This window comes from Tachypleus tridentatus, chromosome 2 (assembly GCF_004210375.1).
Source record: "Tachypleus tridentatus isolate NWPU-2018 chromosome 2, ASM421037v1, whole genome shotgun sequence".
NCBI classification, from domain to species: Eukaryota; Metazoa; Arthropoda; class Merostomata; order Xiphosura; family Limulidae; genus Tachypleus; species Tachypleus tridentatus.
The window spans coordinates 128,426,941-128,451,894 of NC_134826.1; the positions used below are offsets into that span (position 1 = coordinate 128,426,941).

The following is a 24,954-nucleotide window of genomic DNA, read 5'->3' on the forward strand; positions in this document are numbered from 1 at the left end:
AAATATCAATTAAACTTCTCAAGGTAAACTCACATTGGAAATAAGTTTCGTCATCAGACCGAAAATGTAGAGATTTTCCTGACTAGTGTGTTTGAAGGAGAAGTGTGCAGAAATACTTTAGTGCAAGTGATTGATACTTTATGTTTCTTTTACGGAAGTTTGTTCACCATCTATGATAACAATGTGGTTCTTTAAAAAATGAAAAAAAAACTATTTTCTTTCTCTCTTGATGTATGAAGGTTAAATGTTTAACATAACAAAATTTTAAAAGATTTTTCAAATATATGAATTTCTTATACAGGAATTTCGTTTTATGCAGTACTAGCCTAATTTGTGTGCTAATTACACACAATGTGATTGTCAAACTTATATATTCTAATCGGGTGAGAATCGCAAAATAACAGGAGGATCACCAGAAAATTGTTGTTGTTGTTTTTTAATTAAGCACAAGCTACACAATGGGCTATCGGTGCTCTGCCCACCACGGATATCGAAACCCGGTTTTTAGCGATGTAAGTCCGCAGACATACCCATGAGCCACTGGGGGGCCCAGAAAATTGTTTACATAACAAAGTAGGAATAGTCTTTACTTCGACTGAGTACGAAGCACTGAAAGAGTATGGACAGAAGTTTTAGCACAGTGAAATAATCTTTGTTCAAACACAAAAAGTATGAAAGAAAGTGTATTTTGTTGTGCTTTACTCTTTACTTCTCTCATGTGTTTAATTTAAATTTAAATCAGTTATATTCAAATTATCTCCTTCCAGACCGAAAAGGCATGGCGTTATATATTAATAACAACACGAGATTTTCAGTACAAAATAACAGATGTTGTATTCTTAGTGCATCAACTGACTTTCCAACGAAAAAAAAAATCGTTTTCTGTTTTTGTATTGTATACTCTACATTAAGGTTCTTTTCTTGACGAGAGTATGCGTTACAACCTTGTTGAATCGCGTAGTTCCGCAATTAACCGAGACTAGAAAAAGTCAGTGGCTTCTTTGTCTTGCATGCTATTTAAGAATACTTGCTCAATATGCAAATAATTTTTGAAACATTTGTAAATAAACTAATGAGGATAGATACACGTGGTACACCTTTATACCATAGATGTTTCTCACAGATAATATTGCTGGATTTTTACTGTTTGATCTTGTTTCTGTCTTCTCTAATAATATTGTGAGATAGTGCATTCTACCTTTATTTTTTACATAGTTGTTTATCATTCATTTATTATTCCTTCTATCGTTTAGATCAAGTGTAAAACTTTAATTATATTAACTCATCTTCTAGCTAGATCACATCGAATTCAATTATATTTCTATTAGGAAATCAACACATGCTTCTCCTAGCGGTTTCATAATTGTGAAATATTTTGTTAATTAGTTAGTCACTGAAATGTAACTTAGAACAAATTATTATTGATCTTGGAGAGGTTTAATTTTGGAGTATTGTTGTCGTTGTTTTTTTAATTAAGTTTTCCTTCTTATGGTTATTTTCCCTAATTTATTCATTTATTGAAGTTAATAACATTGATATTTATTTTATATTGTTTATTTACATTTGTATCAAGTCCTGATAAAGTACGGATTTGCTTTTTTTTTTTTTTTGTAAGTGATAAAACTTATATTCCAATTGTTTTAAAACTTTAGTTTGTATTTCTGATGTTGTTACGCTTTAATAAATTGTTTTTATTCGAAGCTAGTTGTACCAGCATCTTGCTTTAGTCCATTATAAAATCACTATGTTTATATTCAGAAATGTTTGTAGGGTATTTTTCCTAATTTCACTTAGGACAACTGATGGCATTGATATTATTGTCTTTTGTGTATATAATGTCATATTCTTTCAGTCAAGAATAAGTAAGTTTGAGTACATCGTATTAAAATAGTTTTGAATATACAAATCAGTGAATTACATGACAATTACAGTTAAAGTTGTAGTGAAATGGCATCTACCAAACATTCAGTTTCATTTGTAATGAATATCCTGTTGAATCTTCTGCTATTCTATGCCCCTATTCAATCACTCTAAAGGAAATAAATTTATACTGAATGAATCACAGAGTGAATAGGAAGGAGAAGGCGCGGTGACATAATCATAGAATATCCTGTTGCATTGTTTTCTGTTAATGGGAGTATTGCTCTTTACTCCTACTCGCGTTTACGTTTTAAAAGCTTCATTGGTGAGGAAATAGTATTTTGCACAGCTCAAATGATTTATGAGGAAGAGTTAGTTGCTGAAGAAGAAATGGTCATTTCAGAGGATTGCCAAGTATATGAGAAGTCAACTAATGAGCATTTAACTTTTAAAAAAGGGTCCATGACTCATATATTGTTGCAATAAGTGATTCAGGAAGGAAAGCCATTGATGTCTGCTGCACTCAGAATGGCTATTCACTCTCTTCCCCTGAGAAAAAGCTTCAATGTGAAGGAAGCATGGACAACTAAAAATTATCATGGTGACACTGAGTTTCAGACTAAGTGGACAGACTGTACAGGTTTTCAGATCTTTGTAAGACAGAGTAATCTAATCCTAGTCCTGATCAAAGCCAATTGAAGGTACCAAGGAGAGACTGGATGTGCTGTTGGTGGATGATATCACCAACAGAAACCTTCTTATCAACATGTATAATAGTGGGAACTACATTATGAAGTAGTTGAGCCACAGGGTAATGATGAGCTTTTCTAAGTTGGAAGGTATACTGGCAAGGGAACTGTAAAACATGGAAGGGCTTGGAATTACACAGAGTTGATGGTAAAGCTGCTGAGGGCAACTCATTTCTTTGTGACACTGGACCAAATATTATATATTTGCATGAAAGACCTAAGACATACACTGTTCAGGATATCAAGGAAATCTCAATCAGGTGATGCTGAGAAATCATGAGAGTGATTTTGGCCATTATCAAACTTTCTCGTGAGTGAGGTAAGACAAATTACCACCTGTATTTAAGGGGGCATAAGATTTGGGTCGTTTCTTAAAACATTCTAGGCAGTTAACTACTTGATATTGTTCATCTTCAGAGCAGGCTGTACAATGATTGATCTTTTTCTGATCCTAGGCAGTTGAACAAAGTGAAACTTGAAGACTGTGAGACAGTCATTGTTGACTTGTGATGACAGTTAGATCAAGTGGAAAATCAACTCAAAGTTAAAGCTTGGAAGAGGAATACCATAGAGAAACTGGATGATTTGTACCGTTTGTATGATAAGATTTACCCTGCATTAGCCTTAGTGGATTGCAATAACATCCCCAGTGATATGGAAAAGCTACCTAGTGAAACAACGAGGCACCACAGGGAGTGAGATATTTCCTCATCCTTACTAAGATAGTTTCTGTAGCATTGCAATATGAAGTGATAAATTTAACTTGTTACAAGTGAGAAAAATTAATATATCAGTTTCAGAGGTAATATTTAAAACAGACCATCTTACCAAGTCATTTACATTATGCCATACTCGATCTCAGCTGGGAATTAACCAACCATTTGCACAATGCACTTAGATGGAACCACACTATCACTAGTTAATGATATTACCCATATCTAGACTTAACGTGCTAGCAACAACTCAGTGGCTTGTTGTCTAAATATACCAAATGTATCTGTGAGATCAGGTAGCCATTTAAATCTAACAGCAGTCACAAAGTATTACATAGATACATACGACACACATCTGATTAAACGAGTTCTATTCAAGCTTCCCTTAAGCACTAAGGATGTAGCCAGTGCTAAAATTCATAGGATGTTAAAGTACAGATTAATATAGTTATCAGAGAGTGCTTGACTAAATTCATTAGCGATTCTCAGGAAGAATAAAGATTTGTCCAAGTTATATATTTTTCAGATGTGTTAATTTGGTAATTTGCATTGACGTTTTTCTACTACCGTGAATAGATGAATGTTTGGATGCATTGAAAATGGCCCAACGATTCAGTACTTTAGGTTTGACATTCAGATAATGGTAAGTGTAGTTAGTTGGTGAGAGGAGAACTAAAACTGTTATCAGCATAACAGACAGTCTGTATCAGTGTCGTGATATGCCGTTTGGTCTGTTTAATACACCTTCCACTTTGGAGATTGTAATATAATTTACAATGAGGAGATGCATTGGGATAATTGTTTTTATTTTTGTCGACAACATTTTAGTTCAAATCTGCATTTGAGAGCCCAAAAACGGCTTTCTAACAGAAAATAAAGACAAACTTGAAACCGAAACTGTGTTCTTGTATAGAAATGGAATTTTCCAATCATATTGTAGGTAGAAATGGAATCTTCATGAATCTAAATAAGACAGTAGTAGTAGTACAAGACTGGCCTCAATATGCGACCAAACAAGAAGTCTTGATTTTCCTAAGTATTGTATTTTACTATTGACAGTTTGTCATTAACTTTCTCAAGATTGCTTCATAATTAGTGACTCATTTTAAAGTTCAGATGCACTTTAGATTGAGCTAACATTCCAGTTCCTTAAATGTGCTTTAGTAGAAGCCCCAGTGCTGGTGTATCTATGACAGGACTGTTAGATCATATTGGATACCGACACTACTTATAGTAGAAAAGTGTTATTGTCGTGCCACGATAAAGTACAACACGTAAATGCATTGAGTTATATATTGACAACTTCTTAATGCAGATACTCTACCATAAAATAAAAACTGTTTGCTGTTGTAGTTTTTATAAGAATTTCACTGTTGGAAGGGGCCAAGAATACCTGAAATGATTGATAAACTTTAAAAATCAGAAATGGACAATAGCACATTAGATAAAAACACAATATGAACAAGATTTCGCTGTACAGTATTGCTTGGGCTACAACATAGAAACATCAACTAATTGTCTTACTATTCGAAGAGATCCTATTCATTTATCGAGCGTCCAGACCCTTGTCACTATTTGGGTATTAAACTATTTCTACCATAGCAATGTTAAGCCATACTGAAGGAAACACCTATATTTCAGGTTTAATGCTTCAGGCATTTTTGGAAGAGAAACTGAATGACCAAGACTTATTACTGGCACTCCTTGTCATACAGCAGGATAAGGTATAAGCTCAGATTGAGAAATGTAGCACAGATGTAAACAGCTAAAAGTTAAACAGTTAAGACATGAGATTCTTACATGCACTTATGATAATGTTAAAAGGTTGTTATATTGGCCACATTAGAGTAGAGATACTGACGTTAACACTGTACAGTGAGTGCTACTCAGAAAAAAAAAAGAAGAGAAAAACAGGCAGCCCAGACAGACTATGTAATTAAGAAGTCTATGAAAGGAGGTGGTGATCTCTGCATTTTAAAGCTATCGAATGGCGTTTACTGTATAATATATGCACTACATTGTATAGTTATTGCTTGATTATTTGAAGTTAAAACAGCTTGTTCATCACAAGATTGAGAGGACTGAAAGGGTATTACTCTCCGAACTGTTACTTTAGTATAGTTTCATTATAAAATATGCCAAGAGAATATCATATGATAACTGCTCGAATAACATGGTTATGAAGACTGGTATTAGTAGATTAATGCACAACTGAATGATGGTTAGAAGCTCAAAACTCAGCGAGAAGGGCTTTGCAAGGTTATTTTGTGAGTTACTGGCTCCTCCCCATTCACCAGAAGTTTGCGTAGCTGTCCACGTTTAGTGATGGAGTTTTGTTTTGACCAAGTGTAAATTGTAGTATCAAAACTAATGTTATATTAGTCCTGGCTCATGACATTTTCAGTTGAAAACGTTTAACTGAATTCTATTGGTGATTACCTATTTCGTGATACTTGAAAGCTTGGTTGAGTTTGATTGGGTACCAGTACAAAATTATAAATGGTTATCAAAACCTTTGTGTGTTCATAAACAGAAAAAGTTACCTGCGTAATTTGCACAAGAGCAGGAGGTAGTGTGCTTCAAGCTAGCTATTAGTGTATAAAACTGTAATGAATATATATGTATATATATACACACACAAATACACAAAAAGAGACATGAAGCGATAAACTGACTAATCGGTGATGAATTTAAAAAGGTTTAACATATAGGAGTAACTGAAGAATTAAAACTAATTTATTTATTTATTTACTGAAAAATGTGACGTGTTTACATTTTTATATTACAAATAATTGTATATTCTGGCATAATCGTTTCTTTTATCATTACGTAACTTTCTACACTTATTTTAGTTACAACATAAATTAAGATTTTCGTTATAATAAATCAAAAATTCTGATAAAGTTGTACCGGTTAAAATGTATTGTGTCATAGTATATTAAGCAAAATTTTTATTATTTTCTAAAATAAGAATGTATTCCATTTTCTTTCAACATTTCAAGAATTCCTTTACTTCCGGTCGCTGCTGATAAAAGCGGAGTTTATATTCTACTTAAGTACATTTGCTAATAAAATTTGAATATATTTCATAAATAAGCAAAGTAATTGTTAAAAGTACTGAATTACTTTGATTAAAACCTATTTCGCACAGTGTTGCGTTTTTTCTACATAAATACTTGTGGTGTTTTTGAAATTAATTTAACTTACTAGATGGTGAGTTGAAAGAACTCTTTAAGCCCTATAAGGTTTATATACACATTGCCATAAGGTTAACTATTTTTCATTGGTTTTCTGTCCCAGATTGTGCTGATGAACTTTAAATAACTGCGGCAAATCAAATAATGTATTAGGCCTTACTTCATATATTTTATTTTCCATTTTACTTTTGGTTTAAAGAAATCTAATATAATTGCTTTAAATAAATGAGCACACACACACACACACACATATATATATATATATGCAAGACAACAAAATCTGACAAGACACACTTTGTACGTTTAAAACATCAGTTTATTGCGTGTCCGTTCTTTGAATTGAAACATCACAGAAAAAAAGAATTCCACAGAGGCACATTAAACATGATCTACTCAGAGTTAATTACATAGGCTGTAATATTTCAGAAGCTCTTACACAACACACAGATTTTAGACTGACATGCCAGGAAATAAAAACATTGCAGCCTCAACAATTTGAACACTCATGTCAGTTGTATCTCATCTCTTAAGTTTTCAATAAAATTAGGATTGGATTTTAATCAACTACATAAAATGTTTATTTTTTTAAACATCAAAAATGCAGTTTCATAAAAGAAAGAAATTAAAAAAGATTTAAAAATTTAAATAAGCAATAACAATTAATCTTGTAACATATTCTGTCAAGCTTTTGATGTAACACTACTGCCACTAGTTTATTGTATACGAGTCGAAAAAATATTAGGACGCAATAAGGACTTCGGCTGGAACTTTATGAGCGAGAGGAAATGCTTAAATATTGACAAACACAAATTATATTTACCTTTATGAATCATTATTACTTTGAAATAACTACTTCCTGAACAAAATTTGGTAAGTAAAATTGCAAACTTCTGATTTCATATTTTAGTTACATTATACTCATGAACTTTTCGATGCAGCAAATATTTGTAGACCTTCACATAGAATCCCTTAATATGTTATATTAAAAGATAAATCAGAACTTAAAAAAGGAGGTTCCTAAAATAATTGAAATGAAAATCTTTAGATTTATTTGAAATACAATACAATAATTACTCGTTACAGTATTAATACAGGCTAAAATGGGAATAAAAACTCTGGAGAGTAATGTTTAGATTGGTTTATAGGATTGTTAATGATTTAACACAATATTACATTTGTACACCATATAGAGAAAAGCTTCTGGTTCCCAAATTCACTCTTCAACGTTTTGTTTTTCCCTTTATATGAGCACAATAATATATGTCACAAGGAATAGTAACTATGTATTAATCTTATGTCCCAAATATTTTACTTTTTATTTGAAAGATATTTGCTTAATAAGCCATTTGTCAAATCAGACCATCAGTCATTTTGGTCATACAATAGTCAAGTCATACTTATTCACTTATCACAAACTACAGACACCACCCAGTATATAAAACACCTGTATCTTTTTATATATATGTATATGCTTCATTTGGCTTGACCTAAAAAAAAATAATGAGATTACAAACACAAACCACCTACTCTTGCCATAATATAAATGCTTGGCAAATTTTTTTAATGTTCAATATATCAAAATACATTTTTTCATACTTTTGCTCCAAATCTTAAAATTATCTTGGCAAACAATGAATTTATAAAAATAAAAACATTTTTTAATATCTGTGGAAATTCTTCAAATGCACCATTCTATCAATTGCATATTAATGAATAATAATAAATAAAGCCAACAAAACAAAGTTTAAATATTCTGGAAATGTCAGTAGAATTTCTACAGAGTGAAAACAAAACCAAGAGTTAAACTGCAAGTATTCAGAAATATTTTGATCTAATACATTAAATCATTTCAGTTTGTCTTATTACTCCATGATGCTTTGAATTACTAAAAAGAAAACCCTTAGCTTCATAATAAATCAACTTCTTGTTCAGACTACAGTTCATTATTGTCCACTTAAATAACTTCCATCAGCATTAATGGTATTTGTTCAGTATTTTTAACCTGGATCTGTTCGAACATGAAAACTTTCTTTTTTCTCACAGTCAGTTTGCATCTTACACAAAAATAATGATGCAAATGAGAACGTATCAACCCATCAAATAATCACATTAGAGTTTTTTTTTTAAAGCCAATAAAATCTGCAAATTACAAAACACAATAACCTTACTTTTTGGGCAAAAAATAACTAAAAAAGATTGCATGTAGTCTTTCTTTTTTTCTTTTACAAATAACATGACTGCAATATATAAACACTATCATGCAAAGGCCACAAAAGTCAAAACTTACCTTTTAAATTCCACCTCAACCCCCCACCTCCAGGAAAAAAAAAAGTCAATGTATTTTAAATATTCTTGTGGGGTCTTGGATATGAATTGTAAACCATTTAGAAATAAAAGAGAAATATTCAAAATATTCAATATGTATTTGACTTAACATATTTATAGCTTTTAAAAAAAAACTATTAAACTACATATGGTTAGACATTTAAAAGACCAATGCAGAGTAAATGTTATATGCAAGCATAACCTTTCTAATAGTTAAAACTTTTTTCTGTTTTGATTGATTATATTATTTTTGGTTGGATGAAATACTAATAAAAGAAAACTGAATATCTTGTACAACATAGTGCATTTTACAACTTGTGACAAAACTGTGTTCAATTTCAATCTTAATCTCAAAATAACATAAAAGCATGCATATTTTATAAATTTTCCAATTGAAGATATGATCTATGGAACATTCCTTCAAATTTTTCTCCTACAAAAATGAATATGTTTAGATTTTCACATCCTATAACTACTTACTATTCAACAAGCTTCATTAGACTTTTTTTGATTTTGTTTAAAGATAACATTTTGATAGTAAAGGTTTTATTATTTAATACCAGAGGAAGAGCTAAGCTAACAAAGATTCTTCCCTAACTGGAAACATAAACAAGTGAATGAGGTCTATTAAACACTTAAATATGAATTGCAATAGTCTACTTAAAACTTCTGTAGAATGACAGGCTTATGGAGAATTCCTCATAAGCTCTTAAGATATTTTACTTTTATACTAAAACTTTTAATACAATTCATAACAGTTGATAATCACGTGACCAGAAAAACTGAGTTTAAGAGAATTATATATAATCTTGGTGATTAGATAATTTTCTATTATGCATGTATTGTCTTTAATTCATTTTTTATACAATTTAACATTTTAAGTCTCATAGTTAATTCTTGAACAAAGCTAATTCCACACAACTTAATGCTTTTATAGTGAACTTCAAATTTAAAAGTGAATATAGTAGTATGTTGGGATATCAATATACAAAACTATATCTTCACATGTATATCATGCAACAGGGTCAAACTGAAATAATAAAACAGAGACAATATACAATTAATCTGTAAATAGTAACAAAAATAAACTATGACACCAGAATAACACTCTCATGCCAGAATCAAATAAGCTTTTCATATCTGATACTTTTCAACATTAATTGTATTTTGAAAATAGTTACCAATAATAAAAAACAGTGTTGCTGAAGTACATATTCAAAGAAATAATATGGAAGATGTATGATAAAAAACATTATGTATAAGCATATAATTTTGCTTTTCACAGTTTTTGAATTTACACACAATTATTCTTTTAGAAGGGTATATATACCTTAGTTCCTGCCAGGTAATTCTTATTTGATACAAAAACAAGAAAGGGAAAATCTAAGTCTCTTGTACTTTTGAATAACAGCACAGTTTCTTATGGGAGATTAGTTGAGGTTTCATACAGAACCTCATAACACTTTCCACAGAAATCCTCAAATATTTCAATTAAAAAATACAAGTATTATACGTTAATTTAAATCAACACAAAAAAGGCTAATTTATCATTTAACAATATTTTTATATTCATAATTATTGTTATTCTTTTCAAATCCACAATTTTTGATAAAATTCTAAAATCGAGTATTTCTGTCCAAAACAAATAAAACAATCCAGATAAATTTTATCCATGAAAAACTTTTAAATTTATCCAATGCACTTTTTATTTGTAATGAAATTCAAGCAACACAAAAGAATTTATCCAAAAGCTTTCTTCAATAATATCTGGATTTGGAATTAGATAGGAAAAATTACAACCTGAACTATTTTACTAAAAACAAAGTGTAACTGGCCACTACATTAAGAATAAAAAGGATCACAGTGATAAGAAAAACTACTTTATTTAAAATTTATCTGCAAGGATGTTAACCTTGTTTTTGGTTTACTAACTACAAACTTAGTTAACACTGCCATTAACCAGCTTAGGACCAATTAGAGGGGCATAGATCTTGTCAAGGTCATACAGAACATCCAAAAGACAGGCATGACTCCAAGCTTGAATGGGGCAGCTACCTGGACAGAATGCTCCATCTTTATTGGTCAATTCTGGTAGACCTTTCCATTTGCTAATCTGAATTTCTTGGAAGTGATTTGACAAAATGGATTTGACAAACTTGATTGCTTTTTCTAACTCCAATTTTCCACCCACAGCTAATGCAAAGTGCAATTTGGCACGAAGAAAATATCCTATTGGCCATAACCACTCCTTAAAAAAAAAAAAAAAATCATTATGTATATTAACCCTAAAACTGTTGCAAGAACAAAATTTGATTTAAATAAAAACATTCTTTTACATTTAGCTGGAGTATAAATGTCATTTTTTTTCTGAACTTTTATCAAAATGTTTAAGATCATATTAGAGATAAGGTTCATAGGTCTGATTTCTCTCTTAGTGAATGAAATATGACATTTATTTGTATATTACTTTTCTTTACTGCAGATAAACATAGGGGCTGAAAGTATAAACTTAACTTTAACCAGTGTCCATGTGGTATTCTCAATTGTACTTACAGTCTCTGAGATAAGAGTAATAGCTTCAGAAATGACAGATGATGTAGTACTGAGTTAAACTGAATTTCTATAACTTTACACTTGAAACAACAACAACAAAAAAAGAATCAAACGTGATTTAGTGCACTGGATGATATACTGTGGTTCTATGTAACAAAGATGTTTTAGTTTTCTATTTTATTCTTAAGAGATTTTGTTTTAGAGTGAGATAGCACAATGTTACATACAAAGAAAACATCAACCCTCTTACGAAACAGGGGCTATCCACAACATTTGGTCATTCAAGTATCTAAATAAGGGAGAATATAACTTCAAGGCTTCACCTGACCTGCCAGTATAAAACTTAACTACTTTAATTTGGATAACTTCCCTACTATATAGCAATATGTACACCAATAGTCACAGATCCAGATCTATAGGTAATCTAGTCACAATCTGTGGCCATCATTCTACAGCTAAAACTGTACAACAAGGATATGAACATGTCTAGTTGAAAATTTTAAAGGTTCTAGATGAATATGAAATGCTTACATTACATAACTGGAGAATACAGGAAACACTAAACATGTTTTGCACACCATACTAAAAGGATAAAAAAAATGCTGGAACATATAAAGTCAACAGATACTATAAATAACGTTTCACATAAACTTTAAGCTTTCCTTATTTTTATCTGGAATACATTTATTTTACATTTTTCAACTTTTCATTTTCCTCTAGACTGCCAATTTAAGAACTGTTAGTGTTAGGATAGAGAAAACAGTCTTACTGATAAGTACTTTTAATATTCACTTACAAGATTATGAAAAACGAAAAACAAAAACTGTAAAATGAAAAAGAAGTTTTAATCTTAACATGAAAATCACCTTGCACTCAGACTAGTCAGTTCTGAGTCAGACTGACTCTATGAATTCATAGACTAAGATTTAGTAAAACACTTTATTAAAATAATTTGTTGTTTAAAACAGACTTATAACCTTTACCAAAAGCTTGTCAAATTTCATGAAGATACATTTAATAGATTCAAAGTTATAAAATATATAGCTGAATGGTTATATAGAGGTTACAAAGTCAGTAAAAATAGCTAACACCATATTTAGAGCTAAGCTAAGAAACATGGTAATCTACCACATCACAATCATAAAGATATTTCTTTTCAATAAAGCTTACAATACTTATAGCCTTTAAATCAGCACAATAACAACAAATTTTAAAAACTTAATTACATTTACTTACAAATTTTGCACACAGCTGTTATTAGAGCATCTCAGTTTTAGGCAATTAATGATACGTATGACTGACCACATAAAACTTTCTATAGTAATTTAAATGGCAGCACAATATGTAAGTATACCTTTAATGGTTTTAATACACATTAATAACATGCATAGGTCATAACCTAAGAGTAAATATTTTGATACTCAAAGTTAAATAACTTTCAACACTTCAATGGTTTCCAATTTTTTGCTATATTAAATGTAAAATGTTCATGAGATTGATATAAATTGTAATTTACTGTTTTTCTTTGTATGTTCATCATTTCATCCCATATTTACTATATACTTACAGGCCCTTGGTGGTAATTCCATCCTCGAGCCACTTTCCCATCAGCAGAATCATTTGTATTGTCATAAAATCCACGATAAGCCCAATCACTAGAAGATGCATGAATAATAAGTTAGTTTGAAAAACAAAACCTTTACTAGATAAAATCCAAATAAGCCCAATCACTAGAAGATGCATGAATAATAAGTTAGTTTGAAAAACAAAACCTTTATTAGATAAAATCCAAATAAGCCCAATCACTAGAAGATGCATGAATAATAAGTTAGTTTGAAAAACAAAACCTTTATTAGATAAAATCCAAATAAGGCCAGTTCTACAGGCTGTATTTCAAGAACTATGAAACACAGACAATTAAATTCATCAATAATTATTATTTTTTAAAGTGAGTGAAATTAAGTTGAAATCTGGTTCTTTTTCTAAAGATGATTCTGAAATGATACCTTTGAACTATCAGGATCGAGTAACCTAACAGAAGCTTGTCTTAACAAATGTCAGCATTGCAAAACATGTTTAAAGTATGAAAAGCAACTCCAAGTTCCATTTAGTTAACTCTAAAATAAACAATTGGTTGTTTCAGATAATTGTACAAAGCTGCACAAGGGCTAGGTGCACTATTCTGCCCAAATCCTACTCTAAAAGGACTAGAAAGAATGCGACTAGTGAACAGTACTCTTTACCAACTCTTGGGTTACTTTAATCCTTCCATAATGGGTTGGGTGTAATCCACCAAGCTTGTAATCATGAAAATAATAATACTATGATATTTGATAATGTAAGTATATCTTTACAAAATTTTGCATGTTATTGGTAAACAATAAAAGGCTTTCTAAAACAGAATATCAGGTTTTAAAATTAAGTGTTAAGATTTTTTTTTTACTTAAAAGATTTTCTTGTAAATTTCTTCCTTCAGGATGATGACTATCAAACATGCAGTAATTTTGATTGTAACATTAAAAATACTTTTATGCATCAGAACATTTTCAAATTTCACATACAAAATATTTATATCCTTCAGGTAATTACCAAATATTCTTTTAGGAATAAATTACATATATTTGTTGATTTGACTACTGTATCTCTGTATGGGTTGTTTCAATTTTATCAATTTTGTAAACTTCATGAAAATAAGGAAATAAATAAAATTTATACATGCAAAATGGCTCGTTTGGGTTGAGAAAATATTTTACATTGAAGAGCGAACAACGTTTCGACCTTCTTCAGTCATCGTCAGGTTCACAAAGAAAGGGTTACTGACTGATAGCTGACCACATGTTTGAAGGGGGTTGTGTAATTGAGTGTGGGAATGTAGAGGGCATGCTTAGATGTTGGATATATTTAATAATATAGGTATAAAGGTGTTCCTTTGTATTGGTTTATTTTGGGTTGGAGTTGTTGTATAAGGCTTCTTTAATTTCAAATTTGTTTATGTTTGTCTCTTTATTTAGTATTTGAGTGTTTTATATGGTTATGTTGTGTTTATTTGATTTGCAGTGTTCAAAAACGTGTGAAGGTAACTTTTTGTGTTCTGTGAATCTGGTTTCCATTTTTCTACTCGTTTCTCCAATATAGAAGTCGTGGCAGTTATCACATTGTATTTTATAAATAATGTTGGTGTGGTGTTTGTCAGTGTAATTTTTACATAGTATAGACCTCAGTTTTGTGCCTGATTTTTGAATAAATTTGGTATTAATTGGAATGTCATATTTTGTTGCTAGTTTTTGCCAAATGTTGGTTATTTTTTTGCTGATATTGGGAATATATGGTTTTGTGATTTTTTTATTCGTGAGATATATTTACTTTGTTAGTTGATTTTGCTTTTTGTCTAGGTGTGTGCATATAATGTTTTCTATGGTTTGTGGAGGAAACTTATTGATGTTGATGAAGTATTGTTTTATTTTGTCTAATTCATCATTAATTTTATCTGGTGAGCATAGTTTTATGGCTGTGTTTATTTGGTTCTTAGTATGTTGAGTTTTGATTTTGTTTCATTTGCTGAGTACCAAGGAATGTATGTATAGTCCAATATGGGTGATTTTTTGGTGGATTCCTGTTTTAAATTGTGTATCAGTTCTTGTAACTGAGGTTAAGAAATGATATTTGATTGCTTTCTTTCTGTTCACATGTGAAGTTAATGTTGGGATGTATATAGTTAATGTGATTGAAAAAATTAAGTGTGTGTTCTGTAGATGTGAATCCCACAATCGTGTTGTCTACATATCTGCACCAGTACAGTGGTGGATGTAATGCTGTGATAATTACTTGTGTTTCAACTTGTGCCATAAAAATATTGGCTATTACTTGTGGTACTGGATTGCCCAAGCTTAAGCCATTTGTTTGTATATAGTTGTGGTTGTTGAACCTATATTAATAAATATAATCCAACATCTAAGCACACCCTCTACATTCCTACACTCCTTCAACCATATTGTCAGCTGTTGGTCAGTTACCTCTTTCTTTCTCTGTGAATCTGTCAATGACTGAAGAAGGTTGAAACGTTGTTCTCTCCTCTACATAGTGCTTTCTCTACCCATACCAGCTATATTTTTTGCATATATAATATGTTGAAGGTACTTTAAGTTCCATAATTAAATGTATTTAATTATTGTGTGAAGAACTGATTAACCTTTAAGACAACAACTAGCAGAATCATGCAAGTCTTCTAAAAATTAAGTGAGGAGGTTCTTTTTTCAAAATTATTCATACCTGTGGCAATCTTATTGTATGAAAATGACTTAACTCTATACACAAATAAATGACAGCTCAACCTACGCTGGGTCCAAAGTCTTCATTCCCAAAGGACCAAGTAGTATCTTCCTAGCATTTTCTAAAGCTGTGGAAGCATGGTGTGGTATGAAGAGTTCAGGAGCCTGGTTGGTCAAGAACAACAAATATGTGCATCACAATCTACAAACATTTTAAAATATAACTCAGGAAAAGGGATGTGCATCCATTGGGATTGTACTTAGTGGTGCCATTTTGTTTCATGTATGTCCATGAAGGTGCTATTATTGAAAATGTTTTAACAACTTTTCCAATATGAATTTGATAGTCTGTAGTTTTAGACTGTGTTTAAAATACCAACTCTATATATTTTGTAGACTTCTGACATTATCTACTAGTACTTAGTAGTATTTGGTAAAATGGATGTCTGCCAATTCATTATGTATGAATATAACGAATAGATTAAAATACATAAAAACAATTATGTGTGTAGGTGTAAGGCCTAGTAAGAGCAACTTGTATGGATGCGTATTAATTGCTGTATATGTTGTTATAATTTAACAAAAAACTTTTTCTGTTGCAAAACTTTTAAATCAATTTTCTTATGATGTTGTAAACATCAAAACAATTTTTTTAAATCAAATTTTCAGAGTACTTTTTATGTCATAAAATGTCACATTTTTATGTTTTAAATATCATACATGCCCATGTTTTTTTTTTATCTGAGTTTCAGATTGTCTTGCTTGGTAATTTCTAAAATTTTGTTCACAAAATTCTCATTGAATTCAGAGAATTCTGCTCACAAGTGGAAAAAAAAATACGACTCAAAACAGGTGTTATAAAGTATTAAGTTGTTAATAAGTGCATAAACAGGTACAACTAATTAAATCTTTGATTGTTGGATGAGCACTCATAATATCAATAATGCCAGAGAAGTTTTTAGTTTTAAAGGAACTTTTAGAAAGAACATGTCTTAGTGATAAAATATTTAATTTAATGCCATTAGATAAGAATGCAACTTGACTGAAATACCATTATCGTCTGAACTTTGTTGAATTTCAAGCTGCTCTACTGGTATAAATACATCTTAAAAGAAATATGTTGTATATGATTTGTCCATATGTAGATTATCCATCTTAATTGCAACATAGACCATAACTATTTCAACATTTGGAAGGGCATAAAAATACAAGACAGTGCAAGTAGCTTAAGGCTGAACACAGGTTTGACACAAAATATGGTAACATCTAAAAAGAATAATTACTTGTTTGGCATCAGTTTTTATGTTCAACGAACTTCCATAAATGTACAATATCTACCATAGGAATTTTGTTAATAATCATAATAATACCATATTCTCTTTCATTTAGCTCAAATACATGTTTTGAAGTCTAACTTTACAAAACGTAAGCCAATGATTTTGAAAAGCCAAAAAATTAGGTAATTTGTAAAATAAAAGTCACTATATCTTAACTACAAATACTTTTGTTCTAAAATATAACACTATATTAGTTGTATGCTTTGAAACATACTATTAGAGGTTTACTGTTCATTTTATTCAAAGGTTTGAAACGAGTCTGATATCCTTTAGAAGTATAAGAACACCTAAAACTTGAATTGATTTATTTGTTTTGAATTTTGCACAAAGCTACAAGGTCTACTTGTGCTAGTTGTCTCTAATTTTGCAGTGTAAGACTAGATGGAAGGCAGCTAGTTATCACCACCCACTGCCAACTCTTGGGCTACTCTTTTATTAATGAATAGTGGGATTGACCATCACATTATAATGCACATTATAACAATTTTTCATTAAATCTATCAATATGGGTAAGTAAAAAAGTGCATTCCACCATTTTTGTTATATTGAAAATCTAATTAAACATTATTAATACATCATATTTTAGTGTTACTATGATTTAATTTCTTATTCTTAAAAGGAAATATTTAGATTCTCAATTTTTTAAATTTCTGTAGCACATTAGTGCATACAAGTCATTCTAATATTAGTAATACCTGACCTCATAACATTTTTGTTTTACAGTTTCTGTTTTAGTGGAAGACTCTTAAAAAACGCTGTAGTGTTTGTTTGTTCTAATTTTGCATAAAGCTATTAGAGGGCTATCTGTACTAGCCATCCCTAATTTAGCAGTGTAAGACTAGAGGGAAGGCAGCTAGTAGTCACCACCCACTGCCAACTCTTGGGCTACTCTTTTATCAATGAATAGTGGGATTGACCATCACATTATAATGGACCCATGGATGGAAGGGCGAGCATGTTTGGTGCAATGGAGATTTGAACCCCCGACCTTTGGGTTACGAGTCGAACTCCTTAACCCAACTGGCCATGCCATGCCAGCTGTAAAATGAAATTGTTTAGTATTCAATCAAAGAAAAATAACAAATTTAGTGTTATAACACAGTTTATTACTGGTGAGAGTATAGATATTACTAATGCAACAAATTTAGTGTTATAACAGTTTATTACTGGTGAGAATATAGATATTACTAATGTAACAAATTTAGTGTTATAACACAGTTTATTACTGGTGAGAGTATAGATATTACTAATGTAACAAATTTAGTGTTATAACACAGTTTATTACTGGTGAGAGTATAGATATTACTAATGCAACAAATTTAGTGTTATAACACAGTTTATTACTGGTGAGAGTATAGATATTACTAATGTAACAAATTTAGTGTTATAACACAGTTTATTACTGGTGAGAGTATAGATATTACTAATGCAACAAATTTAGTGTTATAACACAGTTTATTACTGGTGAGAGTATAGATATTACTAATGCAATAAATTTAGTGTTATAACACAGTTTATTACTGGTGAGAGTATAGATATTACTAATGCAACAAATTTAGTGTTATAACAGTTTATTACTGGTGAGAATATAGATATTACTAATGTAACAAATTTAGTGTTATAACACAGTTTATTACTGGTGAGAGTGTAGATATTACTAATGTAACAAATTTAGTGTTATAACACAGTTTATTACTGGTGAGAGTATAGATATTACTAATGTAACAAATTTAGTGTTATAACACAGTTTATTACTGGTGAGAGTATAGATATTACTAATGTAACAAATTTAGTGTTATAACACAGTTTATTACTGGTGAGAGTATAGATATTACTAAGGTCTAGTTTAATTTTTTATAACTTTCAATCTTTGTTTACAGAGATAAAACTAGAAAGTCAAACCCACTTACCACAACCTCCAACCACATCCTCTCCTTCACAAGTCACTTGTAATTCTCTCTAACAGTTGCTATTACACCATTTATAACAAATGCAAAGATAAAGGTTTAATTTACCACATAACCTGTGATGTCACCTCATTTTCAGCTGAAATTTTAATTTTCCTGCAGATTCAAAGCAATTATGACCAAGTTAAAATCAAACAGATACAGTTATCATTTTAAGGTACTTAAGTTTTAGTTAGAAAGCCAGCCAACTCATAATACCATAAAACATTGTTTGCTTTGTGCAGGTTACTATTTTATGTTCTTAAATGTATATTTTAAATAAACACTTATCTTTTTAACTAGCAGTATCATAACAAGAAACAAGGATTAAGAAAAAAATATGCACAATGGGTTATACATGCTCTGTCTTCTGCAGTGATTGGACCTTTAATTTTTGTGATATAAGACACTGAGATTACCAATGAGCTAATGGAAGACAGTAAGAGTTTAACAAGTATATAGATTTCAAACACTTGATTCTTAGTGTTCCCAAAAGTTTAGGAAATACAATAATTGTGTGTTAGTTACAGGTATTACTGAATTTTAGACACTGAGTGGGAAGGAAAAAATGGATCAGCAACTGGAAAAAAATTATTGTGTTTCACGTACGTCTTAAGTTACATTACCATCAGCCCAGTAACGTTACAGAAAAAGTCTCTTTGTAAAATAATTGGTACATGTTACATTGTTACTTGTCCCAAATTCTTTTTTTTTAACCAAATTTTTCCATGTAAAGGAAATTTCTTGTATTTGGATATCAACATTAAAAGACAAGTACAAATCCACAAGTTGTTGGACATGCAAATAATTATTAAAGCATTTATATTCAAACCTAATGAGGAAAAGTTAGTACTGTTCTATTCACATCAAGTGAAAAGAGATATTACAGAAAAGTATTCAAAACAAGTTAAAACTGTAGTACATTATACTGTGATAATCATATCTGAACTTGAAGGAGGTACAGTATTATTGCAAAAAACTGACATTGTAATTAGATTTATATAGCAGTTTTCATTCCATTGCTACTGACTGTCTAAAGAATTATTTCTTTTAATGATATAATAGCAAAGTTTGTTATTAAGCCTAGTTTGATTATCCTACTGGTGTGGTCTGCACCATATTTCTAAGATGCTACTTTCATTATTGTTTTGCCTTAGGACAAACTTTCAATAGGTAAAATATTATGCATGAGTCCTAGATAAGCTACTTTGGTTAGTCACCTGCTTACTCACTCATCCACAATAAAGTCCAGTATGGAAGGTATTAATTGATTAGTGCAAGTATTATTACAAACTGGATAGCAGGTGCTATTTCATTAAATGATGTGTTAAACATTTGCAAGTCCTCAAAACTTTGTTAGAAGTAACAACAGTTTACATACAGTTTATGAGCCCAAGTTGAGAGCATAGTACATCAGCATTTCACATTTTCACAGGATGCACGCAGTACAGATATATTTATATGATGCATACACATATAAGACCTGTTTGTGAACTCACCACAACCATAGCAACTGTGAAGTTTGGACGAAACTGGAAATCTCCCCAAAACTGTGTTGCATTGTGACTGTCTTTGTAAATTCCTCGTCTGTTAATTAGTTCAGGTGCTGGTTCAAATTCTGGAGTTGGAGTAGTATTTATCCAAAAGTAACGCTCAAAATTATCTTGGATCAATTGCTGCCATTCATCAAATGTCATACAAACAGTTTTTTCTGTGTTTAAACATATCCAAAATGTATTAGTATTTCAAAACCTATAATATGATTGGTATCTACATAATGATATTCTACAAGCAGTTTTACTATACAATGATAATACAAGTATAAAAAACATAAGTGATATTATACAAATAATAATATACATTTACACGTATTAAACTGTTTACATGCACTCTGATCAGTGTATACTTTATGAATAAACATTATTTAAGGTTATCTAAGACAGTTACTACCATTCAAAATTTGTTTCTTCACTTAAGTTGATAAAAATTGAACCTTTTTTCTTAACAGATCACTGAATTATATCATTTAGATTTTCTTTTCTGTTATTTTTATCTTAATTGAATAAAAGTATTTTAGAGCAAATGAGATATTAGAAGTCAGGAACCCCTGGTTCAATCAATAAAGTTTAATAAATAACATTACAATACACAAACATCAATCAAATGTATCCTTGTTGTGCCACACTGCTATCTGCTGAAACAGTTTTTTTTTGTATTAAACACATTTTTATTTTTCACTATTAAACTGTTTATTATACATCACTGTCTTAGATAATACTTTATCCCTATAAAAGTTTTTAAATGTGCAAATTATTTCACTTGTAGCAATCACTCTTAATGCATTGTAAAATATATTTGTTACCATTTTCTGTTTTTTCCACTGAGCTGTAAGGGTAAAAACCTTTCTTGTGCATTTCACTGAGCCACCTCAATGCTGACTTGCAGAGTCCTACTAGTTCTACGGCTGATCCATCCCTGTAAAAAATGAAGGAAAAAGGAAAAACTGAATTGTCTAAAGTCTGGTAACTTAATACTGATACGTAAAGTTTCATACAAAATAAGTTGGGATTAACTTGTTATCATAAAGCTATTCTGAGTTGTTAATTTTATAATGTCACAAGAATTTCAGCATTACAGAATAAATATCTCAGTATTCTGAGTGCATGTAAAAAGAAAATTTGCAGAATAGAAGAATAGTTAAACACCATTTTAAATCATTAAAGATTACTTCCCCTGTGAAACACAAGGTAAGGACCTCAGTATAAACATACATACTAAAACAATTTTACAGTTGCTGGTGAGCAAAGTGAATGGTCAAGATTCATAATTTTTGAAAACATGCTTATGTAATTCAATAATTACACCAACTTTCAGATATAAAATAACATTGTTTCAATTCTTATATACTAGATATTGAGTTAAACATCATTATAAACAATCACAAAAACATCACTACAAAGAACTACTGTAGCCATGCCATAACAAATACGTTATCATAATAATTTGAAAAATAAGAATTGGACTGTACAACAGCTTGTATCTAATGAATCTTTCAATATTGTGTTTTGTTTGGAAAGTTTAAAGAAGAGAATTAAAACAAAAAACAATTGCACTAAACTGTAATGGTATGATACTTGTTTACATTCCCCAATATTCAGCTTTACCTTGGAGTAGCTGGTTTTCCTTTGTTCCCTGCTTTATCAGAGCTTCCCATCTTATCCATCCATGTTCCACAGTTGTGTTCATTTCCTCCATAAACAAACCCTGTCTTCAAATCTATTCCAATGTTGTTATTGAACCCTATTCAACATACCAACAATTAATTAAACTTTTAATTTCCATAGTTTTACAGTTAAGTGATACAGAAATGGAATACTCGATGAATGTAGTGATTTTTTATTATAACCATAAATATTTGCTTTAAAAATGAAGTACACATATTTCTCTTGAAAAATTGATCAACTAAGCTGTTTTTTATTTTCTACTTCTAAAGTTCTAAAACTTAATAGATTATCAACATTTAATTAAACTTACTGGGATTTTAATACAATAATGAAAGGAAAACTAATATATGTGCTAGAAGAAAAAGAAATTAAAATTTGTTTTCACCAAAGGACCCACAAAGGTTAATTTAAGGATATACTGACCAATATTTTACTTCTTCTTGTAGCATTTTTAGTCATTCCTATTGTCCAAGACATTTAACTGATTATAAGCTATCAGACAATTTAACTTTGATGAAAGAAACAAATACAACTATAGGAAATAAACTTCTATAATTATAAAGAAAAACATTTTGCACTATAAATACTGTATAGACAGGGTATAAAGCAAATTATGAAAATCTTTTACTGAATTAAGAAATCAAAAACTAAACATACACAAAACTTACAAATGAAACACTGATTAGTCTAAGTGTTTGAAAAGCACAAACATGTTAAACATCCATACTATCGAGAAGACATCTATTCAAGAAGCTAAAAGGTCACAGAAAGTAAAATTTCTGATAGAGTGATGCCACACAGAAAACATAAATCACTGTTTCCATGCAAAAAGTTTGCTTCTTACTTGATTATAATTCAGAACAATAATATACTACTGATGTATTGTATCAAAATAAGCAAATTACAATATAATAATTTTACTGAAAAAGAAATACTGAAAACTGTCCTTTAAGTGACATCATAATGATAAACAATTGTGTATGCACAGATACTTTTTACAAACACCTTAAAGACTGTAGTTTTGAGTTTGTTGTAAAGTTTTTCTTTGACATTGTTTTTGGTTACCAGATATGCAAGTAGTTTTTTTATTTTAATTACAGTTAGTTATTACATAGTTTATATTTTTTGTTATTATTACAATTATAGTTATCTACTTTTTGTAGCTTCAAGTACATAAAACAGAGGTGATAAAAAATGCTACTGCCTTATTTTAAATTTCCCTTAAAATATATTTAAATGAAAATGTGGTCATATTGTTATAGTTATTTTCTTATTATTGAGGACAGGAAAATAGCAATTTATTTAAAGTAATTACAAAGCCATTTCTGGATAGCCTTGCAATTATTTTTTCAAGTTGGTTGGTTGTTTGACATTAATTGGCACAAAGCAACCAGGCTATATGCACCAAACAACTGGTAAAAAAATGCAAAAGTAAAACTACTATAAAATGTAAAATTAAATCAAATTAAAACAATGTACAAACTTCAGATAAAATATTTAAAAAGAATTAAAAAGGCTACTGACTCAAAAATTTAAAAAGATAGGGAAGTTGGACAGCATCACCATCAACAATTACACTGTCCAGCATCAGAGATAAACCCATAGAAAAGACAAATCTAAAATGATGCCATAACTCATGAGCATAATGATGGGCTGACAGTAAAAATATGGTCTACTGTAATTCAAGTGTCACTAATTATTCAGGAAGTTTTTATAGAGTGACAATGGTTCTGTTCTGCTTTCAGCTGTCAATTCTCCACACAGGCAAAAACAGAATTAAAATAGCCAAAAAGTACCAGAAAGAATGACTGTTTGGTGCATGATTCACATAACAAGACTCAACGGCAGTGGTCTTTCTCTGTTAAATTGATGGAATGTAACACTAGCAGATTTATTCAAATAAAACTATTGTGTGTTGCAAAGCTTGCCTACTGAATAATGAAGTTTTAATTTTTGTTACTATTTCATTATTATGTGACCTTTTTTTTTAGTTATAGCTACAGTTTTTTTAATGAATGATTTATTGCTGTCAATATATTTTTCATTGTTAACTAAAGGCATACTGTATTTAAATAGGTAATCCTTGATTTGGCAATGTCTGATTACTTCACAATATCCTAACTTTGGGCTTAAATTAAAGATAAGATAAGATAAACTTTAGCAATATTATCAGGGTTTGCCACAACATTATTATCAGCAATTTATTCAGAGTTAAAAGTAACAGCTCTTATAATAAACTAGCTTATGTGCTCATTCAATGCACAGGAAAGACATGTTTTCATGCCTTTCATTATTAATTTGTATTCTTCACCTTTATTGCTTCAAGAGTTACTTTGACTGAATCAATTACTTCAGTTATCCTGACTTTTACTACCTACTTTTCTTTTTCCATGTCATTAAGTTACTTGTTGTTAAGTGACATTTTCTTTCTTGAACTGTTCCTGAACTATTTTCAGGTCTATTGATAATTTTAGTTTACAATTTTTTTTCATGACTGGTGTTACAAGTTGAAATAGAAAGCTGATGTGGCTTGATGTGTAAGCATGCCATTTTTCCTTTGAATGTTAATAAATATCTCACCTGATTTAAAACATGTTGGTATTTTTTAAGAGATTTCCACTGTAACAATATTCTAAGAAAAACAAAATCCCGACTTGACTGGGATTTGAATGCGATACTTCTACACGAGAGTCAAGCACAGTAGCCATAAAACCACTTTGACATTCAGTCTTCAAAATTCAACATTAATTTCAAATATTATAATATTTACATTTTTCTGTTT

General features: G+C 30.2%; 1 protein-coding gene across 1 annotated transcript in view; it reads right to left on the reverse strand.

The window, feature by feature from the left end:
• Positions 1-6,813: 6,813 nt before the first annotated feature.
• The window catches only part of LOC143245083 (glycogen debranching enzyme), a 90,507-nt gene continuing 72,366 nt past the window's right edge, over positions 6,814-24,954 (reverse strand). The window contains 6 exon segments of the mRNA XM_076490929.1: positions 6,814-11,092; positions 12,965-13,052; positions 15,733-15,830; positions 20,448-20,659; positions 21,311-21,423; positions 22,113-22,248. Of these exon segments, the coding sequence (XP_076347044.1) occupies positions 10,784-11,092; positions 12,965-13,052; positions 15,733-15,830; positions 20,448-20,659; positions 21,311-21,423; positions 22,113-22,248 (956 nt within the window). The 3' untranslated portion in view covers positions 6,814-10,783.